This window comes from Rhynchophorus ferrugineus, unplaced genomic scaffold, assembly GCF_030347505.1.
Source record: "Rhynchophorus ferrugineus isolate W39M unplaced genomic scaffold, kcgeb_rfMv2 rfM1, whole genome shotgun sequence".
NCBI lineage: Eukaryota > Metazoa > Arthropoda > Insecta > Coleoptera > Curculionidae > Rhynchophorus > Rhynchophorus ferrugineus.
The window spans coordinates 81,513,681-81,535,581 of record NW_027472580.1 but is presented as its reverse complement, the minus strand read 5'-3'; the positions used below and the strand labels follow the sequence as shown (position 1 = coordinate 81,535,581).

Sequence of the window (21,901 nt, the reverse complement as noted above, 5' to 3'; positions counted from 1 at the left end):
CATATCAAGAAATTGAAAGTTAAAGATAATTAGTGACGAAACACTTTTGGGAATGAATAAAATAGAACTACTATATTAAGCAATAATTACAACGTTAATTTTTATATATATTATTTATTTAAGAAAGTACAACAATATATCTTGTATTATATGGACGCTATCTTTAGAAATGTTTAAGAATATATTGAATAATCGATTTAGCTCTATATTTGGTTATTCTATAAGGCTCTATGGCTTTTCCTGTTATAACATTTTGAAAAACATTTGAGCATATATAATAAGCTAGAAACCTTTAAAATTATTGGATAAGACTTATAGGAGACTAAGAAGATAAGACAACATATCTAGGATTATATGGGATCTATATTTGGTGTAAAACACTATTTTATGAATATTTCTAGCCCATCTGGAAAAAATATTTTATTTAAAGCAATTTTATTTACAGTCAGACAAGGTAAACTATTAATACTTTATATAGTAATGTGTTTAGAAAAATTGGTGCTTGTTATGTAAACATTGTAATGCTACTTTTATCTACAAATATACTTCAAATAACAAATTCTATAGTTAAAATCATTTTCCACGAATAAAAAGGTGACATTTTAAAACGCCTCGATGGCAGAAACAAAATGTAACCATACCGTGCGATATTATAGTATTATGTTTCCCATATGACCGGCATGGAAAGCATAATAGACCCAGGACACAGCAAAATAACAAAATCTAGAAAGCGAGAAAACAAAAATCACGATCACGTCCGGCGTATATTTTTTCAGGACTGTTTCTCCACATTCTGCGTCCCATTCCGTCGGATATCCTTTAGACAGAGAAATCGTATAAACGGTAAACAGCACTCCATCAATGGCGGACGAATTTTCCAACTTTTCACCCGCCGAAACACTTTTGCTCTCTTGTCACCGAACAAATTGAATTTGATGGACGAACATGACTGTCCCGGATCCTTTTTTGTCGATGTTACGTTCTTCTGTCCTTATCGCCCCGCAGTCGATTTTATTTAGACGATTTACGTCCAGTCGGTATCGTCATGCATATAAAAGGTTAACTGATTGAGGACGTATTGTTTTTTAGCTCCATATTTTAAGGAAACAGATTTCTGGTCACATATATGGAGTATAAATACAAAGAAATTTTCAAATAAGGATAATGTAAATTAAATATTTTTAACGTGAAAGTGCAACATTAGTCTATATGTTTGTAAAAACTTTGAATATTGAAAGAAAAGTTAAATTAAACGAAATAACATGTTAGTTTTTGGATTTATAGCTATTCAATTCAAAGCCAGTTCAATTGAAAAGTCCTCAGCCTGACATATAGATAGCGCTACTAGAACTAAATCCATATGCTCTTTTAATTAGCTATAAGCATCAAAAGATGCGTGTATAAATTTGACAGCTGTCGGATCATTAGTTTTGTGAAATTTAGCATTTTGAGTGAAGCAACTTTTGTTATTGTGAAAAAATTTGATAAAAATGAATTTCGCGTGTTGATGATAAAATATTGCCTTTTGAAGAGAAAAATACCGTCGAAGCAAAAACTTGGCTTGATGCCGAGTTTCTGGACACCCCAGGAAAATCAAGCATCAGGGATTGGCATGCTAAGTTTAGACGTCATTTTTGACCAAAAACAATGATAACTTGATGATTTGGAGCAGTTTTTGAAGATAATCAAGCGTAATAAACCCGAGTTTTTGCGTCATCATTAAACTACGAAGTCCATTCGATAGCTTCCCAGTGAACTGCACCCGCTCCAAAGCGTGGGAAAACACAACAGTCGGTTATGGCGTCTGTATTTTGGAATGCGCATGGAATAATTTTCATTGATTACCTTGAAAAAGGAGGAACATCAACGGGGACTATTACATAGCATTGTTGGATCGTTTGAAGGACGAAATCGGTGAAAAATGGCCGCATTTGGAGAAAAAGTAAGTGCTGCTTCACCAAGACAATGTACCGTGTAACAAGTCAGTGAAAGAGATGGCAAAAATTCATAAATTGGACTTCGAATTGCTTCCTCATCCACCGTATTCTCCAGATCTGGCCCCCAGCGACCATTTCCTGTTCTAAAATCTCAAAAGAATGCTCGCTGAAAAGAAATTATCGTCGAATGAATAGGTGATCGCCGAAACTGAAGCTTATTTTGAAGGATAAATCGTACTACAAAAATGGTATAGAAAAGTTGGAGGGTCGCTATAATTAGTGTGTCATCCTTTAAGGGAATTATGTTGAATAAAAAAATATAATTTTGACAAGAAAATGTGTTTTACTATGGTAGGCCGGTAACTTTTCAACTGAACTGTTATATACCTAATTTATCATACTTTTAATTAAAAGATTGAACCCATTTATATATCGATTCGTATTAATTGTTGTTAAAAGATAAAATTACCAATTAGGATCATTATCAATATAAAAATTCGAGAGCCTGTAAGTATCCGAACTTTCTGAGTATCTGCAAGTGCACTTTTCCCGGCGTATTAGGACGCAATTGTTTATATTTTCCTGAAAACACATAAACAGAGGCAGATAGGTTAGAGATTATTCCAACCACTAAACATTAAACAACATTAAACCACCACCATTAAACCACCACCAGAAACCTGAGGGAGTAGTTCCTTCAATAAAAAGTGATACTGGTAAAATCTGATAAATACCAGTAGTTGGAGCAAACCTTCTAATTTCGCTTATTTGCAGATTTAGCGGGCTATCTACACTAATCACTTATTATATAGGATGCTAATTGGTTTAATTTCCAGCTGTTTATAGCTGTCAAGCGCCTTCAAGTATTCCAATGCGAGATTACCTGAATATTTCCTGGATAGAGATTTTAGCACTGATATTGCCCCAATATTCACAGATTTCCCAACTATAGTCTATTCAAAACAGCAGTGAACTCACATCATCAATATGCGCCTGTCGAAAGATGTAAATTAGTAATATAGTCAGACGTTACTTCCTTCTGATTTTAATCTATTTAAAAAGAGATAGAATGCAGTTTGACAATTTCGAATATGTATCCGAATGAGCCTGCAAAAGCCGCCAGTTTGTCAAACGTCTGCAAAATTTTTCAAAATATTACAATTACGTCTTATAAACCAGCAAACGTTGTTTTAACGATTTGTTTTACTAAATATCAGTTCGTCGCGGATTTTATTGAAAATATTTTTAGCGTTATGCAGCTGCAATGAATAATATTACGGACACGGTCACTAACATACATTAAATAATAAAAAATCAGTATAACTTTAAATTCAACAAAAAGAAACTGTCGTTAGGGGAAACGGGTGACGAATCAATATCAGCTTGATGATCGCTGTATCAGAGATCAAGTTTACGAAATGTATAAAAACAATAAGTAGTTTTTTTCAATCGAAACACAATTTAATATAATTATTTCAGAGAAAATTGTTAGTTTTGAAAGTATCCAAAAAAGCTGAATGATATGCAGTTATTTGAGGGATGTAGAAGATCCCTTCATACACTGTTGGGTAATAAAGGATTTAAGTGGCGTAAAGATGAACCACGAAGGGTTTTAATGGATTTTCTAGACATTGTTTTTATGAAATACAATTTTTAAAAACATATAATCAAGGAATAATTATTATATCAGTCTGTATATTTAGTTGAAACATGGATATTTCAGAATGGTACAATAACTACTGATTAGATTTTGTTAATCATAAAATGTATTAATAATTAATTGAAGACATATAGTACTTCACGCTGGAAACAGGAATGGTTTTATTCATGGTACAGAGTTAGTGTTTTCCTCTAAGTTCATGGTTGACTATCATGGAGAAATGAACCATAACTTGTTTTTGCAGTTTGAAAATCAGTTTTTAAAGTACTTGGAGGAACCACCAGTTATTGTTATAAACAATTCAGCATATCATAGTACACTGGTGTAGAAAATCTCAACAAGTGCATAAAAAAATGCTGCTATTAAGGAATGGCTTAAAGTATATAATTTTTATATTATATGAAACCATGTTCAAGAATGAAGTACTTCAAATGGTTTATTGGTAAACATAAAAGAAATATTTAATTGCATTTTATGTAAATTTCTTTTTTAGAAATAAGCCTGAGAAAGATACATGGTAGATCAATTAGCTGAACGTTATGGCCACAGAGTATGACGTCTTCCTCCCTATTACTACATAATTAATCTAGTTAAGTTGATATGGTATATTGCAAGGAATTGTTACATTAGACATTCAGGTTAAGAAGCATATTCAATCCAAAACTGAATGCATTTCTGAAAATAATCATTGTCGGCAATAAGTCCTTCGGTTTGGATAAGCTCGATCAGGCACATGGAAGAACAAATGGAGGAATCGTGAACAAGTTTTTGATAGATATTCAATAAACAGCTAAATTATTCACTTGAGTAGTGATTCTGAAAGTGGCAGTGATTGTATAAATTTTTATTAATGATTCAATGCTGACAATTACCAAGACAAGGTGATGAAAGAGGAAACATCTAAAGGTCATAAAATTAAAATACTTTAACTGTATAAAATTGTATTAGGAGTATGAAAGATTTATGTGCATGTGTTATTTTTCAGGTTTAGTTAAAATGGTTTGGTTTAAATGTATGAGAAATAGAGACTAAAAGTACGAACTGTTTTGCAGATATGGCAAATGCATTAAGAAGAATGCAGTGATTAAATCTAATTTTATTAAGAAAGATGTACACAGGCATTAACGTAACGCACTAAGGAAAAATATAGTAATATCAAAATGTTTTTACAAGGAAACACGGTATCGAAGGAACTGAGCGTAAAAGGTAAATATGCTCTCTAATGAAAATAAAATATATTACTCAGATATATAATTGTTAACTAGATAGATTAGGCCTTCGGGGGATACCACTACATAAAAAAGTGCTCCTGGAACTCTACCTCATGGGTGGTGTGGAAAGGAGTTCAATGGAAATATAACAAAACAACTCTAACCTATAAATTATTGTGGCTGTCTAATTAATTGTAGTTTTAAGTTCTTCGATAATATATGCATTCGATGAACTACAATGTTAAAATAAATTATAATACATAGCATTTTTATTTAATAATTTTATTTAGACTAGAATTGTGTTATATGTCAAAAAGTCAAAATGTACTAAATCTATCAATTCATTCAATTCAGATGATATGGGTTCACTGCTATGTTGAATAGACTATATAATCCAGGCGCAAGAGATCAATATGATCCTGGAGCTGGCCGACATGCTAGGTTCTCTCTACCATCGGTCTGTCGTCCTTTTACTGGTGACTTATTCCTCGTCGCCTAAACCTAGGTGTCGCGGTGTTACAGCTAGGTGTTTCATCTAGTTCTGGCCAAGCACTGATGTTTTTAAATTCAGTTTCCGATAATATCTTTCAACGCAATATTATATCGACAATAATCAAGATATCAGGTGGAGGGTGGTTTTAATGCTGTAAGCCTGGAGGCAGTCCTACATAACCTGGTCAAGCACCAGTTATCCACCCTACACTAGATAAGGAACAATAAGAGATATTGTCCAATATTAATTTTACTAAAATATTAATCATTTAAGAAATGTTTAAAATAAAACTTATTTCAATTAATACTAAATAAACTAGTATCAAAGCCTTCGATTCAACATTGCTAAAATAATATATCCCTCATTTCATGAATCAACCCTTGCTGATTTTTCGAAAAGAAGAAATATGATTAAAATAAATAGCCTTAAATTTCTGGATATACAATAGTCGACGGTTTGTCAGGTGGCTGAATCTCCTGAATAAAGAATTAACGGGTTATGAGGTACACCGTGTTTAAATTGCAGGAGATCTTTACATTATTCTGCAGAAGTTTGCACTGATATAACCTTGATCCTATGGCATTCTTTTGAGACTAATTGGAAATTCAAATTGAATGGTACTAGACAGATTAAATCACATCGATTAGATCAATCCAAGTGTTTATTTTTTTAATTTAAAATCAGTTATAGGCTAGAATTCTTATTGTCCACTGGTTTTGAGTATTGTAATGTGTATAAGCTTGTGTGTAAGCTTTTCAGATTAATTAATTTCAAACCTAATTTGCCAAAGTTGTTTTTTTCTAGATCAGATCGCAGAGCATTACAACCAATCGACCAAATAATAAATAATTATTTACCAAATTAACTACTGCACAATTTAGTACTGAGTGCATAAAGTATTAATTAGCTAGATTAGTGACACTACACTTTGTATTTAACTAACGTAATAGGTCGCGAACAATTTATAATATCAGGTGCCTAATTTTTTTAAAAATATTTTAGCATTTATTGTGTTTCATTTAAACATATTTGTATAAAAATATATTTTTTAGGAAATTGTACTTAGCAAAGATACTGTAACTGATTATATAACCATTAGAAAAAGTTGGTAGTGATATTTATTACACGTATCTACAAAATACAGCAAGTGACTTGTATACAAAACGTTTATATAATAAGTATTAAAAAAAATTTATAGTACTTCTGAGAGTATCTGTTTCACCTTTGTTCGCCAGTTCGTTATTATTTAGTGAAAGTTCATGCAACTTTCCATTGAATACTTGCTGTGAAGCTCTATTCAAACTTCACTAACCCATGGCTAGAGGTACTTCGGGTAATTTCAGTTTGCATTTGGTAATGTTTAGATGCTTTAGCTGGTTTAGATAAAAAGCTGAATATATCAGACTTTAAATCATATAACTGTAGTGCTTACTCAAAATATGCCCACCATTAGATTTAAGTTTAAAGAGCTTGAATTGTAATTTAATTATAGAGCCTATTTTAAATTATAGGATGTAAATATGTGCTTACCGCAAAACACAAATCTAACTAGTAATCTTACACAACTTGTCTCAGTTAATCACCAATTCTTATCGTTACCAATAAACCAAGCACTACCAATAAAATATACTCGCAAAATCACCTCGAAATCAAATATTTCTACAATATAATTCATGATTTTGTCTTGAAACATGAAATAAACTTACTAAATCGTAACAATTTGGACGCAATACACCTACTGGGCAAGACTTTGGATATCCGAAAATTAAAACGAACTAAACTACAAGAATTTGTTTAGTAAATGTTATTAATGCATTGAATCTGCAGTCGTCTTGTTTATCTATTGACTCAAGTACCACACAATATTTGTAATAAATTGATTCGTAAATTAAGATAAAAAAGCATATAAAAGCATATCTTAAGGTAGGAGTAATAGCAAAAATATATTATGATGAAAACACCAGAATTAGTTTTTAGTTTGACTGAAAAAAAGAAATGATTTTATTAAATCCGTTTTAATGCAAATTGCGCTCTCAATTAAACCCTGATACAAGTAAAATACTATCGAACATATTAAATTAACAAAGACATAATAGAACATACAATATGTTAAATCATAGAATTACATAGTTTATCATAAACTCTTCCATTAACGTGTGGGAATGTCAGTTTAGCACAATTCCGAAATTAAAAAGACAAGCCTTGTAACATATCGTGACGCCTATTCCAAATATTATATAGAAGAAAAGACATCCGTTTAAGTACCACCCCAATAATACTAATAGAGTAATTATTTTACTGATGACCAACTGTGTCCTTAAAAGGCGAACGAGAAAAAAAACCCCCAAATTACATCCCCTCGATCGGTGTAAAATAATCTAGCGCGTAAGATTTCCTCGATGTTTTTGTCCGATGCTTCCTCCAACTTTCGTTATTTCTTTTGTCCCCCCCACTTATCCATTATCCCGGGCCAACGTCCGTAGACTCCTCCAAAAAAATAATCGAAAATCATTGAAGGTATTAGGTTTAAGCTCAAGAGTAAGTAGGCATTCGACCGAAAACCCATCACATATACTCTATTTAATTAGAAAGGTTTGGTTATTTTTTATGGAGTTGCCCTTTTTAAGTGAAGTTAAGCGTTGCGAACGGGATAGAGGGAAAAAAGTAATACATTTTCTATTCAGATCTCGGTTTTAATGGTGATGGTATAGTTAAAAGGTACCTTATTAATATTAAACAAGGCTGTAGATTGCTTTTGGAAACATGTTTAAAAACATTAAAATTACAAATGAATTTTAAGGCATAGGTAAATTTTAGATTTTTTGCAAGTATAGCGATTTGTTCAGAGAAATTAGAAGAAATTGTTAGACATTATATTATTGAAGATGTCGTCCATTGTTAACTTACTTTTCATTACCTTTTATAAAATACACTGATTACGTATTAAAGAATACTTCTTTTGAATGAAAACAACAAGAGTCTTTAGTTAAGTATTAACATAGTAATCGGCATAAATATCGACCGAAAGCGTAGAAGGGTATTTAATAAATATAGGGTGTAATATATGGTTTTTGCAAGGACTCGTAAAATAAAAAAAAATTCGTTAAAATTTCGCATGCTGCAAAACGGCAGCTTGAATCAAGTGCTTCATTCAAACATATCTATTTTTGGAGATCTCTTTGATAATTGCTGATTGATTTCTACAGCATTTTCTTTACAATTTATTAATTTATTTGCGTATTGAAATCTAAAATAATGTGTGATAATTCACACATTATTGTAATTTTACATTATTGTAAATTCACACAATTTGTAACAGATGTGAGAATTCGTCAACATGGTATGAACAACAGCATAATGGTAGCGAGGCAGATAGTTTACCCAAGCGCCGGCTAGGGTCGATGATGATGACGACGAACTTCTTATTACTAAGCAATGATTATTAGAAAAATTAATGAAGCAATTATATATTAAATATCTGTCCATTAAATGATATACGCCCAAAACATTGCTAATTTAATCCACTCCACTAATTCTTCTATGAATCGCTATAACTAAGAATGTTTCATCTTACGGTCAGTCTTAGTCTATACGGCTATATTTTACTTGATGGGACAAAAATCTCTTCCGAATATCGCTCGCAAACACAAATATAAACCCAACATATTAAAATTCATCCATATATTATCGTTCAATACAACATATGTAAGATAAGTTATACAAATCAATAAATTAATTGAATGATATTAAAAGGGCGTTCAAAAAGCATTTAAATTTTATCTGTAGATTTATCACAAATACTAATATTTTAATCATCTGGATATTACTACATATTCTGTAGTTAATGCGCTTTGTGGAGCACTTAAACCTTATGAAGATCTTGTAAAACAGAACAGAGAAGAACACTGTAAACCACATAGACACCAGAGTGGTGACAGACAGCCGCGAGAAAAACTATTAACCAGAATGTGTGGGTACACAAAATAAAGCTTCTAGATAATCTGCAATATATATTATGACAATTAACTTCACATTCACAACTCAAAGAATTTGTCAATTTCAGTTCTGCTTTCGACTTTTTCTATCGGCCATCTTTTTCACTGTATTATATTTTGTTTGTATTCCATCTAGTATCTTTAGTTTTGTATATATATACTTTGCAGAGCCACATAGTTTAAGAGAGTAAGAGGAAAAGGCCAATGTTGTGATATCTGATGGGTCGCCTGCTATTGTAAATTTCAACAAAATCCACTTGAACAAATTACTCACACGCTGCTGTGAGAAAATCTAACTTTTGTATCAAAAATGCAGTCAGAATATCTTCTTCGAACAAGACGCGAATCAAAATTATAGAAGGCGATATCTGAAAAATAAGATCTGCTGATCTGATAAATAGGATTGAAAATTCATATTATTCTCTAGTCCAGAACGGTTGTGACCAATGACTAACTATGGCGAGATTTACTATAATATTCGATCCTCAGCTTATTGGTTTAACAGACATGTAATAAAAATATCACCAAAATGTTTTGAAAACACAAAATTGAATTTAAAAAAAATTATGCTGGATTAACTCCTTGAGTTATTTTTTAAGACATATGTAGAAGAATGTAGGTCTAATATAAAAGAATTATGTATTGAATTAGTGTTTCTAACTCGCGCTCATTCAAGTATTAACTAAATTATTATTTCATATTATTCATGTAAAATATTACATCGTTAAATTTGTATCCTATAATTTTTTTGACTCTGAAAGGCTAATTACAACTAGTTATCATGCTGTTTGATAAACTATACGACTATATTTTATTTGGAGGGACAAAAATCACTTCTGAATAGTACTCGCAGATACAAACATAAACAAAACATATTAAAATACATCCATGTATTATAGTTCAATACCACACATGTTAAATATGTTAGTTATGCAGATCACAAAATTAACTGAATGATATTAAAAAGGTATTTAAAAAGCATTTAACTTTTATCTGTAAATTTATCAAAAATACTAATATCTCAATCATCCGGGTATTACTCCACAATCTGTAGCTAATGCGCTTTGTAGAATACTTAAACGTTATGAAGATCGTGTGGTGGCAGACAGCCGCCAGAAAAACTATTAACCAGAATATGTGGGTACACAAAATAGAGCTTCTGGATAAACTGCAATATCATGTAATTACTCACATGTTAAAAATATATATTATGAAAATTAAGTTCACATTCACAACTCAAAGAATTCCTCAATTTCAGTTCTGCTTTCGACTTTTTCTATTGGCCATCTTTTTCGTTGTATTTTATTTTGTTTGAATCCCATCTAGTATCTTTAGTTTTGCATATATACACTTTTCAGAGCCACATAGTTTAAGAGAGAATGAAGAAAAGACCAAAGTATTGATATCTGATCGATTACCTGCTATTGTAAATCAACGAAAAATTGTGGTCAACGAAATCTACTTGACCAAGTTGTGATTGAACAAATTACTCATATACTGCTGTGTCAGAATGTCTTTTTCGAACAAGACACGAAACAAGAAAGAGATATCTGAAGAGTAAGATCTGACAAATAGGATTGAAAATTGATATTATCTTGTCCAAAACGGTTGCGACCAATGTCTAACTATGGCGAGATTTAATAAAATATCCAATGTTTAACAGACATGTAACAAAAATACCACCGAAATGTTTTGAAAACACATTATTTAATTTTAAAGAATTTACGCTGGATTAACTTCTTGAGTTGTTTTTTAATATATATATATATATATATATATATATATATATAGAAGAATGTATATATAAAATAATTATGTATTGAATAGAAACAGTCCCACACAAATATTATAATGTTAAATTTTTATTATTTTTATTTATATTTTTGTTTTATTTTTGTTACTATTTTATTTAAACTAATTGAAAAAGTCAGATATAGTTTTCATTAACTACAGTAGGTGACTTTATATAACTTCATGCTCCACAATTTATATTATTTAAATTAGAAATAAATAAAATTGTGCGATCAATTTGAACATCAATAACATTTGCAGAGAAACAATTCAAAAAAAAATTAATTTAACGCAGTAATACACTATGGCCTAAGAGACCAGTACTTTTTTAACCCGGTTTGTTAAAACGGAGCACTGATGGTACATATAGCAGCCATATTTTTCTCAATTTTATGATTTTTATTAATTCAAACAATGTAAATAAAGATAATATGGACAAAACGGATAATAGTATTAAGCATATTGAAAAGTGTAACAATCAATGTGTCCCTCATATTAAGTCATTTAGTTATATTTTTATAATAAGTTATTTTAACTCATTACTTTACTTTATATGTAATCAACCAAAATGCATATTCTACAATTTCCACAGGCCTATACGGATGATATTAAATTACCAGTTCATCTCACTGGGACAAATGAACGGAATTCAGGTTTTCAAAACATTCTCATCTCATATATGATCTGTTATATTCAAAAACTACTTAATGTACAAAATATCAATTCACATAGTAAAATGTCTTAAACATCATATCTGTTTCTTATAGATATCACATTTGAAGCGAAATCAGAATTTCATATGAAATCAAAAAAATATTTATTTGTATATGTTCCTTTGTATACATGTTATTATTTTGTGAAAGAAAATCGAGTTAAAATATTATTTAAAATATACCTGTATAATATATAAACATATATAGTTTAGATAAATTAGATCAAATAATGTTGAATGTGGATTTATTGTGGTTTGAGAGTAAAGAACATAAGAGTAAAATTTTAAAACAAGAGAGAATAGCAATGTAATTTGTAATTTAGTATTTTATCTTGTTCCTCTTCAATTATACGCATAATAAAATTATATAAGGCTAGATGAAGGAGTAAATAGACCCGTACACTTAATTGTTTCGCTACCAAACGCTATTCTGGTTGGACAAAATTGTGAAATCCAAAAATGTATGGAAATTTCGATCACGCTAATAACTAAAATTTTAATTGTGAATATTAAAATCAAGTCGAGACTTAAAAGGTTATTATGTGATTAAGGACATCAAAACACATGTGTTATTAATTGGTATAAAGTAATCAAAATTAAGGAGGATATATTTAAAATAAGTGGGCATTCTTAAGCATAAAAAAAAACAGTGAAACGAGTCAATCAATTTTCAGTTAGCATCAAACAGCGTTTTAAAATTTTTTTAAAAATAATTGTTATTTAACGGCTTTTAACAAGTTATTTTTACTAATAGGGTCAACTGAGCTACTATTTTGAAAATAAGTTTATATAGTTTCGTAGCTTATCTACAGATTCTATCATTAAACTTAGTTTTTTAATTTAAATGTGATCGGAAAAGATATGTAAAAGTACTATAGAAGAAAGTAAATCGCTTTTATATTAAAACGAAAAAAATCGATATAATTTTCAGTTTAATTAATTGATTGTTAAATTAAAAAATAGCTTATTTCCATTGTTATGTTGCCGATAGGAGTATAACGTTTGGACACTTTAATTTGGTTAAGCTAAACAATTTTAAAACAAAGTAACGATGGTTTTGTCTGAATATCTTCTTGGATTGGATTTCTACTTGTATCCTATGCTATTTTTCATATATTTTAGGAAGACATAATTTTACTTTGGTTTAAACCTTTAAAGATATCTTATTAAATCCATTGTAGTAAAAACTGTCTATTTAATCGCTTTCTAATATAACCGAAAGCATGATCGGGTACATTAAATTACCGATAGCGCAATACTTGAGTAAAATAATATACAATACAGAACGTCCAATAATTATAAATTTTGTTATAGAAATTTCAATTAATGTAAGGGAAAAGTTGGTTTACCTCCCAATCCCAATATATAAAAGATAAGCCTTTAAACATTTTGCATGCTCTGTTCCAAACTTAATATGAAAAAAGAAATCCGTTTAAATATTACCCTAATAATACTAATAGAGTAATTATTTTCCTGATGACCAACTGTACCTTTAAAAGGATATGTCTCATTCCTATAGGAACAAACAAAATTTTAATCCAATTATGAGTAAGCCGAGGTAGGTCCAGATTAGATTAAATTGATAACAATTTTATAAAGGTAAAACAATATCTCATGCCCCAACATGTATCTCATGGCTTCAACAAATTTAATTTTTTATACTGTTTTATACTGTATAGTAGATGATTGGGCTAACTCTTTTATGTTATCCCGTGATATTGCCACGTTAATATGGCCATATATCATAAACAAAAATAAATTTAAATCATTTTAATAGTACATAAAGGTCTTCCAGAATACTATTAGAGACAAAATGCGCCATATAATTTTGAATTAAACTAGATCGAGTTTAATATAGAAATCATAAACACATAATTCTAATAGATTCTATTAACTGCGCTCTTAAAGGAGATGCCCCATTTAGCCTCATAATTCCAATGTTCCATTATGTTACCAATGGAAAACTTTACTCTGTTATTGGTACAAAGTTTGGCCAGTTTAAGTCAAAAACAATGAAACTAAATTATGTATAAAAAGTGCTTTTGGTTATAGGCCATCTGTCAGCGAAACTTTTAGTTGCAAAAAGGAAATAACCAAAAACACACTGACTCCAATTTTAGCACCCCTGCCGCGCGCAAACCTGTACCCAGACATGACGCGAACAAAAACAAAAACCCTAAGATCTAAATTTACCTGCACCGATAATGCTCTCCAAGCCACCTTCGCACAATCCCCACACCAGAACCAAAACGAATAGTACGCGAAACCGTATCGCACCGATCAGACAGCGCGTCGCGTCGCCCGACGTTTCGAATAGCATAGCGTCGGCCACCTAGACGGGATGCCGCATCTCGACTGGTCCGACGCCGACGACGCTCCAGGAACGGCGTCCCGACGGCAGGAGGCACGCTTGCGCCCCGCCGCCCCCGACCTACCCCACGTCGGTTGTTGCTCGGCTTCTTGCCGACTGCTGAAGATGAAAGATTAGAGATTAGATTAGAGGGAGTCTGGGTCTGGAGACGATAGGGGATGATCCTGATGATGATGCCGATGCCGGGGTAGGGACCGGGGCGATAATTGACGAATGGCTGAGATGGAGGGGTAGTTTAATTAAGGGTTAGTTATATACAGGCGACAAGGATTAGACTGTTCTTTTGACAATTAAAATATTATCATAGAAAAGAGGGTCGTTACCAGGGAGACTTTTCGAGTCTAACGAGTATATTTATCTTGTAAAATCTGTAATGAAACTGTATATAAATTACGATATGCCGGAGAGATGAAAACAAATATTTTCGTTTTAGTTATAAGACAAATATATCATATTTTCATATTATGTACTTAGTTGATTTGTTGATTAGATGATTTACATCATCGGAGGTCTTTCAGGTGGTTGAAATGTTAACGTATACCATCTGGTTCTTGGCGTCCGCGCTCCCCTTATCTCAAGTGTGTTGTTCGGTCCCAGATAGGGTTGGTTTCACACCTAATTATTTTTACACATTCACTTCACACTCTCTCGGCATCTATATCTTAATCAAATATTTTTGTTATCATAAATAAATTTAGCATAAATAAACACCAGACACTTAAATACGTTAGACGGCTAAACTAACTTTTAGTTAGGCGGCTCCGTCATATCTCAATTAACAATTTTGATTTCAAGGATTCAGAAGTATTGATTTAAATGACATAGCCGGCCTGGAGAACCCTAAAAGTTTGAAAAATTATTGTACGAAACTCCAGCGCAAACTCTCAAAAAAATTCAGAGAGCTCAGCACCGATGTACCAAAATTTTTCAGAGGACAACATGAGACAAACAAGATTAAAATAGATAAAAATGGCTAAAATACAAATTGACTAAAAATACCCTTTCAAAACTTTTACAGTTCTACCGCACCAAATGTACTCACCAGACGCCCTGCCAAGTAGAAAAATGAGAATGTTGAGAATATATACACATCTAATATTTGAAACATGATACAATGTTAAAAAAGATTATATGATGTTTTAGCCCTATTGTATATGTACTTCGAAGGACTTTACTTCTTCTCATTTCCAAAAGATTAGGTTAGAGGATGCTCTGAATAACGTTGGTAGAGTTTACGATCTACCCTCGAGCTATCTCCGTTATCCGATAATGGATTTCTTTTCTTTGGAAGCAAAAATAATATGCTCTGCAGTATTCCTAGACTTACGAGACTTAAAAAATAATTTTTGATAAAATTTGGCACCAGGGCATATTACAAAAATTAAACCAAATGTTGCCAAAGCAAAATGTAGATATATAACAGCATGTATTTCCAATATGACCTTCGGAAATGAATGAGAAGAAACACATTCTAATCTAAAAGAAATACATGTAGGAGTGCCTCAAGGAGGGGTCCACTCTCTGCTTTACAACACTGTTAGCAGTCGACAAAAACCAAAAAGCATTCATAAAGAAACTGCAGGCAGCTAGCGATAAAGTATTTGACTGGACCCAACAAAGGATAATATACTTAAATGAGGTAAAATCTGTACCAATTAAATTTAGCAACAAGAAACTAAACACTCCACCAATCTTGAAATTGAATGGTGTTATAATATGTAAAGGGTGCTAAATACTTAGGCATGACACCGGCAGGAAGGAACATGTCAAATAGAAATTAGCTGAACTCAAAATAAAATATAAATAGCTATATTGGCTCACCGGAAAAAAACCAGAAAATAAGATACTGATGTGCAACCAGGTGTTCATATGAGTACGGCTTTATGGTATAGAGCTTTGGGGCTGTACTTGGTATAGTAATGTAAAAAAATTTCAAATATTCCAGAACAAGGTGTTGCGTAACACAAGGTGCATCTCCTTGGTATGTACTGTGATCGTGACCGGGAAATTCCTATAGTCAGGGAAGAAATTAATAGGTTCATCAGAAAATACGAACCCATTATATACCTCCATGAAAACCCAGAGGTGCTTCAACTACAGCATGGACGACAGTCTGTTCGCAGAATAAATAACTAAACCCTGGAAAATTGTGTGATAGTGGGTGAGTGAGTGAGTGAAGATTTTCATTGGATAGGCTATAATGTGTAAAAGGAATTGATAGCGTTAAATTGATGCTTATTCTAGTTTTAATACTAAATAAATTTAAAAAATACTGTTTTAATTGTGTTTCTTGAATTATTTCGTAAAATGCATTAAAGTTCTTAAAGCTTGTATATATAAAGAAACAGATGGAACATAATTATGTTAATTGAACTGATAAATGTAATATTGAATAGATACATTTATAAATCACATATTATTAATAAATTATTTTTTTCCAGACAAAAATTTTATGGCAAATAATTGCTGGTTATGTGACGAGAAATAAATACAATTGAAATAACGTTAATTTTGATGGATTTAACAAAAGCTATATAAAATTTTAGAAGAAACCAATTTATATTAAATATGACATTTCCATCATCAGCGCATCGACAAAATAAAGAATACAGGCTTGTGACTCGAGGTACCCAGCACCAACATGCGAACGGAAAAAGCCCCGACGTCCCAGTAATGCCTCGACGATATAACCTCGTCGACGAACAAATAAATAGATTAATGAGACCATTAGGCGGCCCTCGGCAATCTGTCTACACCAGCTTGGATTTGACGTTTTAATACGCGAACAAATAATCTTTATTTGCCCGTCCATTTTTAGCTAATATGCGCGATATTTGCCTTTGCGAAACTGTTTGTCTACCTGTTTAACCAGGCCTCCCCTCTTTATTCCGCCGATACCGTCCGTCTTTCGAAGACGAATTGCCGGGCTAAAGTTCTTTCATGTAGTCCTTAAATTTACGTCTTAGAATGTCCATCCCATGAAGACGTGGCCATTAACTGTTGAAAATATGTCTTTATGCATTCTGCCAGTTTTTTCACTTTAAAAAAGCATTCATTGACAAACATTGATACAATAAATATGTTATTAATCAAAATATTTCTCGTCATGCTTTACAAATCTTTCTGGCAATATGGCAATACCGTATTGAAAGCACGATGTTGGTTTGGCAGCGATCCAATCGATCGATTCATTTTCGAAATCCTCTGCCTGAAATCTCAAGCCATGCTGAACAAGTTTTAACCAGAATCCACTATATGTAGTCGAGGGAGCCCGGAGAAGAAGAGACCGTCGCATGTAATTTTTTCTTATTCCAGATTGACCAGCTAAAACCAAATGGTCTTTTGCGCAGGTTGCTTCGGGTTCGGAATAGAGATGTGTTTTGCGGGCGATAGAAGCTCTGGGCTACGACTGGGATTATCGTAGTTGGTTAGCTACCGGGATTTATGGATGGGTAGGGATTTTATCAGATTGTATTCGTGTTCTAAGGTGCCTAGGAAGAACCTGACACTGAGAATGTTAGTGAAACTCTTCACGAACGGGATGTCTGATTCGAAGTGAGTATTGATGTTCCTCATAAACCATAGAGCATTGAACATTGAGACGGGCGGAATTTTTTGGACTGGAACACTTGGAGTAGTTCAAGTTCTCTCTTAGAGAGGTACCTGTACCACATCTATGCTCCGCGGAGGAAGACTGGACGGACTAAAATCTTATAGAGGGTCGCTTTCTGGGGGATTGGGAATTTACTTTTCTGCAGAGGAGTGGGAAAAGTAGACTGTATACGCCATTGCCTTTGCAACTAGCGTGCTGAATTTGGGCTGACCATTAGAACCTGTGGTCGAACTGGAGACCGAGATATAAAACCTTCTGGAGCCAAGGGATAGAGATATTATCGATTTGGAGGATATACGCGCGGAACTCCTTCTTGCGGTGGAATAGAACAGCCTGTGTCTTACAAGTATTAATCTGCAGTCGCCAGAATTTGTTCAACGCAATCGTCTGGTTCAGTTAGACTTGAAGTCTGTTACGGATGGCGTCGGGACTGTAACAGACCGTCGAGTTTGATGAGATGTTAGCGTATTCTAAGGTTCCTATGGAGAACCTCACACTGAGCATGTTTTTGAAATTTTTCACAAACGGGATGCCTGATTCGAGGTGTGTATTGACGTTCCTCATAAACCATAACTGAGCAAAGCACGGACTTTTTTGGATTGGAACACTTGGAGTAGTTCAAGTTGTCTCTCCGAGACATACCTGTATCACACCTGTGCTTCATTGAGGCAGATTGAGCGGACTAGCATTATATACAGAGTCGCTTTCTGTGGAATTTGGAATTTGCTTTTTCTGCAGAGCAGAGGAAATAATAGGCTGTACAAGCCATTTGCAAAGGAAATGGCGTATAAATATGAGCAGATCATTGAAATCTGCGAACTAGAGGCCGAGGTATAAAACTTTCTGGAGCCATGGGATTGGGACTTTATCGATTTGGAGGCGATAGGCGCGAAACACTTTCTTGCCGTGGAATAGAATAGCCTGAGTTTTGCTCGGGTTAATCTGAAGCCGCCAAAATTTATACCACGCTATCGCTTGGTTCAGCTATACTTGGAGTCTGTTGCGAATAGTGTCGGGACAGTAACCGGTTGTGAAGAAAGCGGTATCATGTGCATAAAATGCTGTGTGGGAAAGTTTGTAGAGCGGGAAATCAGCCATATAAAGATTGAATAGGGCTGGGGCTAATGGAGCGCCTTGTGGGGCTCCTGCGGAGATTTGTTTACGAGAGGAGACTTCGTCACCGATCCTCATCTGAAAGGACCTACCATCCAAGTATGAATCTATCAGGGTTATTAGGTCATTCGGGAGACCTAGTTCTTTTGGTCACTTTGTGTGTGTGTGTGGTCGTGGTGCCATATTTGGTCGAAAGCTTTGGAAACATCTAAGAAAATGGTTTTTCGACCTTTTATCATTGCCTGGTGGATAGTTGCTGCGACGCGGGCAGCTTGATGGAGGCATGAATGTTTAGCACGGAAACCGAATTGTTCGTTCGGGCTGATAGGCCTGTAGTCAGAAGGGTTAGAGGTCAGTTAGAGTCAGAAGGTTGGCATTTTCTTAGGAATGACAGCGACAAGCGCATATTTTCAGGATTTTGGGAAATGCTTTAACCTCAGGACGGAGATGTTAATGTGTGCAAGTTCAGATAGCTACTTGCTAGTGAGGTGTTTTAGATGGTTTATTGTTATACCATCTGGGCCTGGAGCTTTTTAGAGAGGAAAAACGTTTTATAGATAGCTGAATGTCTCTGGGAGATACTATGCTCTTCAGAAGATGAACTGACTAGAAATCTTTTCCGTTTAGAGAGGGGATAGTGTCATTTATGATGGATAATGTCTATTGAGGTGAATTTTCCCGATTACGCTTTTGGTGGCACGCCAGAAGACCGTCGAGTATCTGTGTCGGGTTTTTTTTTTATATCTTCAGCTCCATCGTTCGGCCCTTGATTGAGGGCGGGACTTGGGCGTTTCCTCTTTTAGTGTTGGGAGTTCCAAAGTTCTGTAAATAGCTTTTGTCTGCTAGCGAATACTATACTATTTATATAGACCAATTCTGATTTTGGTTATCGCTAATTGTTCTGGTAGAGGATGGATGCTCGCATGTACTTAATACGTTGGGTGTGGTAGTCTCCTATTTCAGCTGCAACTGTATATCCTTCTCAACAGGTGGTGTTATGTAAGAGAATATATTTAAATCAGTTCACATCAATCACACTACGTCGATCAGTTTGTTCAATTGATGTTGGTACATATCTTCCGTGACAGCTTCATATGATTTTACCAACTGGTAATACACTACCCCTTGCTGAGCCTTGCTTAACAGTAATACTTTTTAGCTGTACATATTCCTCTTCGGTGACAATGTGGTCGGCTTTCCAGCACTAAGCTTGACATCCTTAAGGATTGTCAGGGTATATTCAATTTTCTGGATGCAGGTAGAAAAATAGTTTTGACACCAAATTCATATATGCATATGGATATTTATATAAAATGTTATTTTATGTAATATTACGAGGCTAATAAAATCAATTGGTATTTATCGAATAACAAAACTGTCAGATTTGATATTAATTTGTATATATATATATATATATATATATATATATATATATATAAGATATGATATGAAAAAGGTTTTAAAACACAGAAACTACTAATAAACTTTAAAAACTATTTTTTTCAAAGAAAGGAAACGCGACTTGTTGAACGGCAATGTAAAGCGACACTGATGGTTTAAATCTATTAGAAAGCAGACACCAACCCTTCTCACTTTTGTATGGCTAGTTCTAAATCCAGCTAGTAAAATGAATTATTTTGTTATACAGTAAACTATATAACAGCTACCTATACAATAGATGGCAAAATAGATAAACCAAATTCTAAGCGGGAGAGATCTTAATGTAGTGGTGGTTGGCTGACAATCTAATTACAGTAATTTAAGAATTAAGAGAAACATAAAAATTATTTAAGGTATGAAATAATGAAATAGAGGTGAATAAAATAGACACAAATCGATAAATGAATAGACAATAGGTAGAGAATAAAGAATAAAAAATAATTAATCAATAATAAGTACAGAATAATAATTAACGAATAATAAATAAAAAATATTGGAGACTTATATAGAGATAATAATGATAAATAAATGGGGATTATAAAAGCGTAATAGGAATACTCAGTGAACAAACTAGGCATTTGATGAAAATCGGGTCGGCCAGCACCAGTAAAATCAATCAATTAATCAATAAATAGGCAGTGAGTCTGAGCATCGCGTTTTCGCAATGAATTTTATTAAATTTTAACCTTCTTTGGACATGTTGAGACATCACATCTGGCAAATATAGCCCGCGAAAAAAACATCAACAATTTTGCCATTCATGGTAATTATTTATTTTTAGGTATTTGCAAAAGCGACAAATTCCACAATTAGAAAGAAGGATCCTCCGCCTAGTTCATATTAAATTATCGTTCAAATACTTTTAATAAACATAAACAACCCAAAATGAATAGGTTTAAAATATTGAATTACTAAGTGAAATCTCAAGCGCCATAGTTATTCGGAACAACTTATGATTTCCTTGAGTGGTACATGTCTTTATCTGCGTTCTAAGAAAGTAACCAAATTAAACTCTCTTCTACATTCACTATTCCGGCAATTTTAAAAAAGGTAACCCCTTGCAACAGTCAGTGATAATTAGGGCCGCACCAGTTCTATTATATAACATACATATGCCCTCTATATTCTTTGTATGCTAATGGACAAAATAAAGTGCTCAACGCACTTTCTATTGCATTGAACGATAGCTTTGGCGGCTTTTTAGCAAATTATCAGTAAGTATCAATATTTTTACTAACACATCTGCCTATTACTGGTTATTCGCAATAAAATATTGAAACGTATATGAAACATAAACAAGACGCTGGAGATCCCCTGAAGAAAACTCTGCTTGCTAACGCGATATTTTACTACGAACTCTTAGAAATGTGCCAGCGGTGACTGCTGATGGCTAAAGTCAACAAACGAGTGAACTAAGCGAAGAAAATACTAATTCTTGCGCATGGAACTAGACAAGTTATATTGCTACATGACAACGATACATGATCGTCAATACAATACATTCCGAAAAGCGCCATACACCAGACCTTGCTCCGTTAGAATTTAATTTGTTTCCGTGAATATTC

The 21,901-nt window shown here is 33.1% G+C and overlaps 1 protein-coding gene across 1 annotated transcript in view; it reads right to left on the bottom strand.

The window, feature by feature from the left end:
• Positions 1–14,122, bottom strand: part of LOC143200269 (neurotrimin) — a 339,465-nt gene extending 325,343 nt beyond the window's left edge. The window contains exon 1 of the mRNA XM_076410706.1: positions 13,993–14,122. Coding sequence (XP_076266821.1) covers positions 13,993–14,119 — 127 coding nt within the window. The 5' untranslated portion in view covers positions 14,120–14,122. The remainder of the gene's footprint in view (positions 1–13,992) is intronic.
• Positions 14,123–21,901: the final 7,779 nt, after the last annotated feature.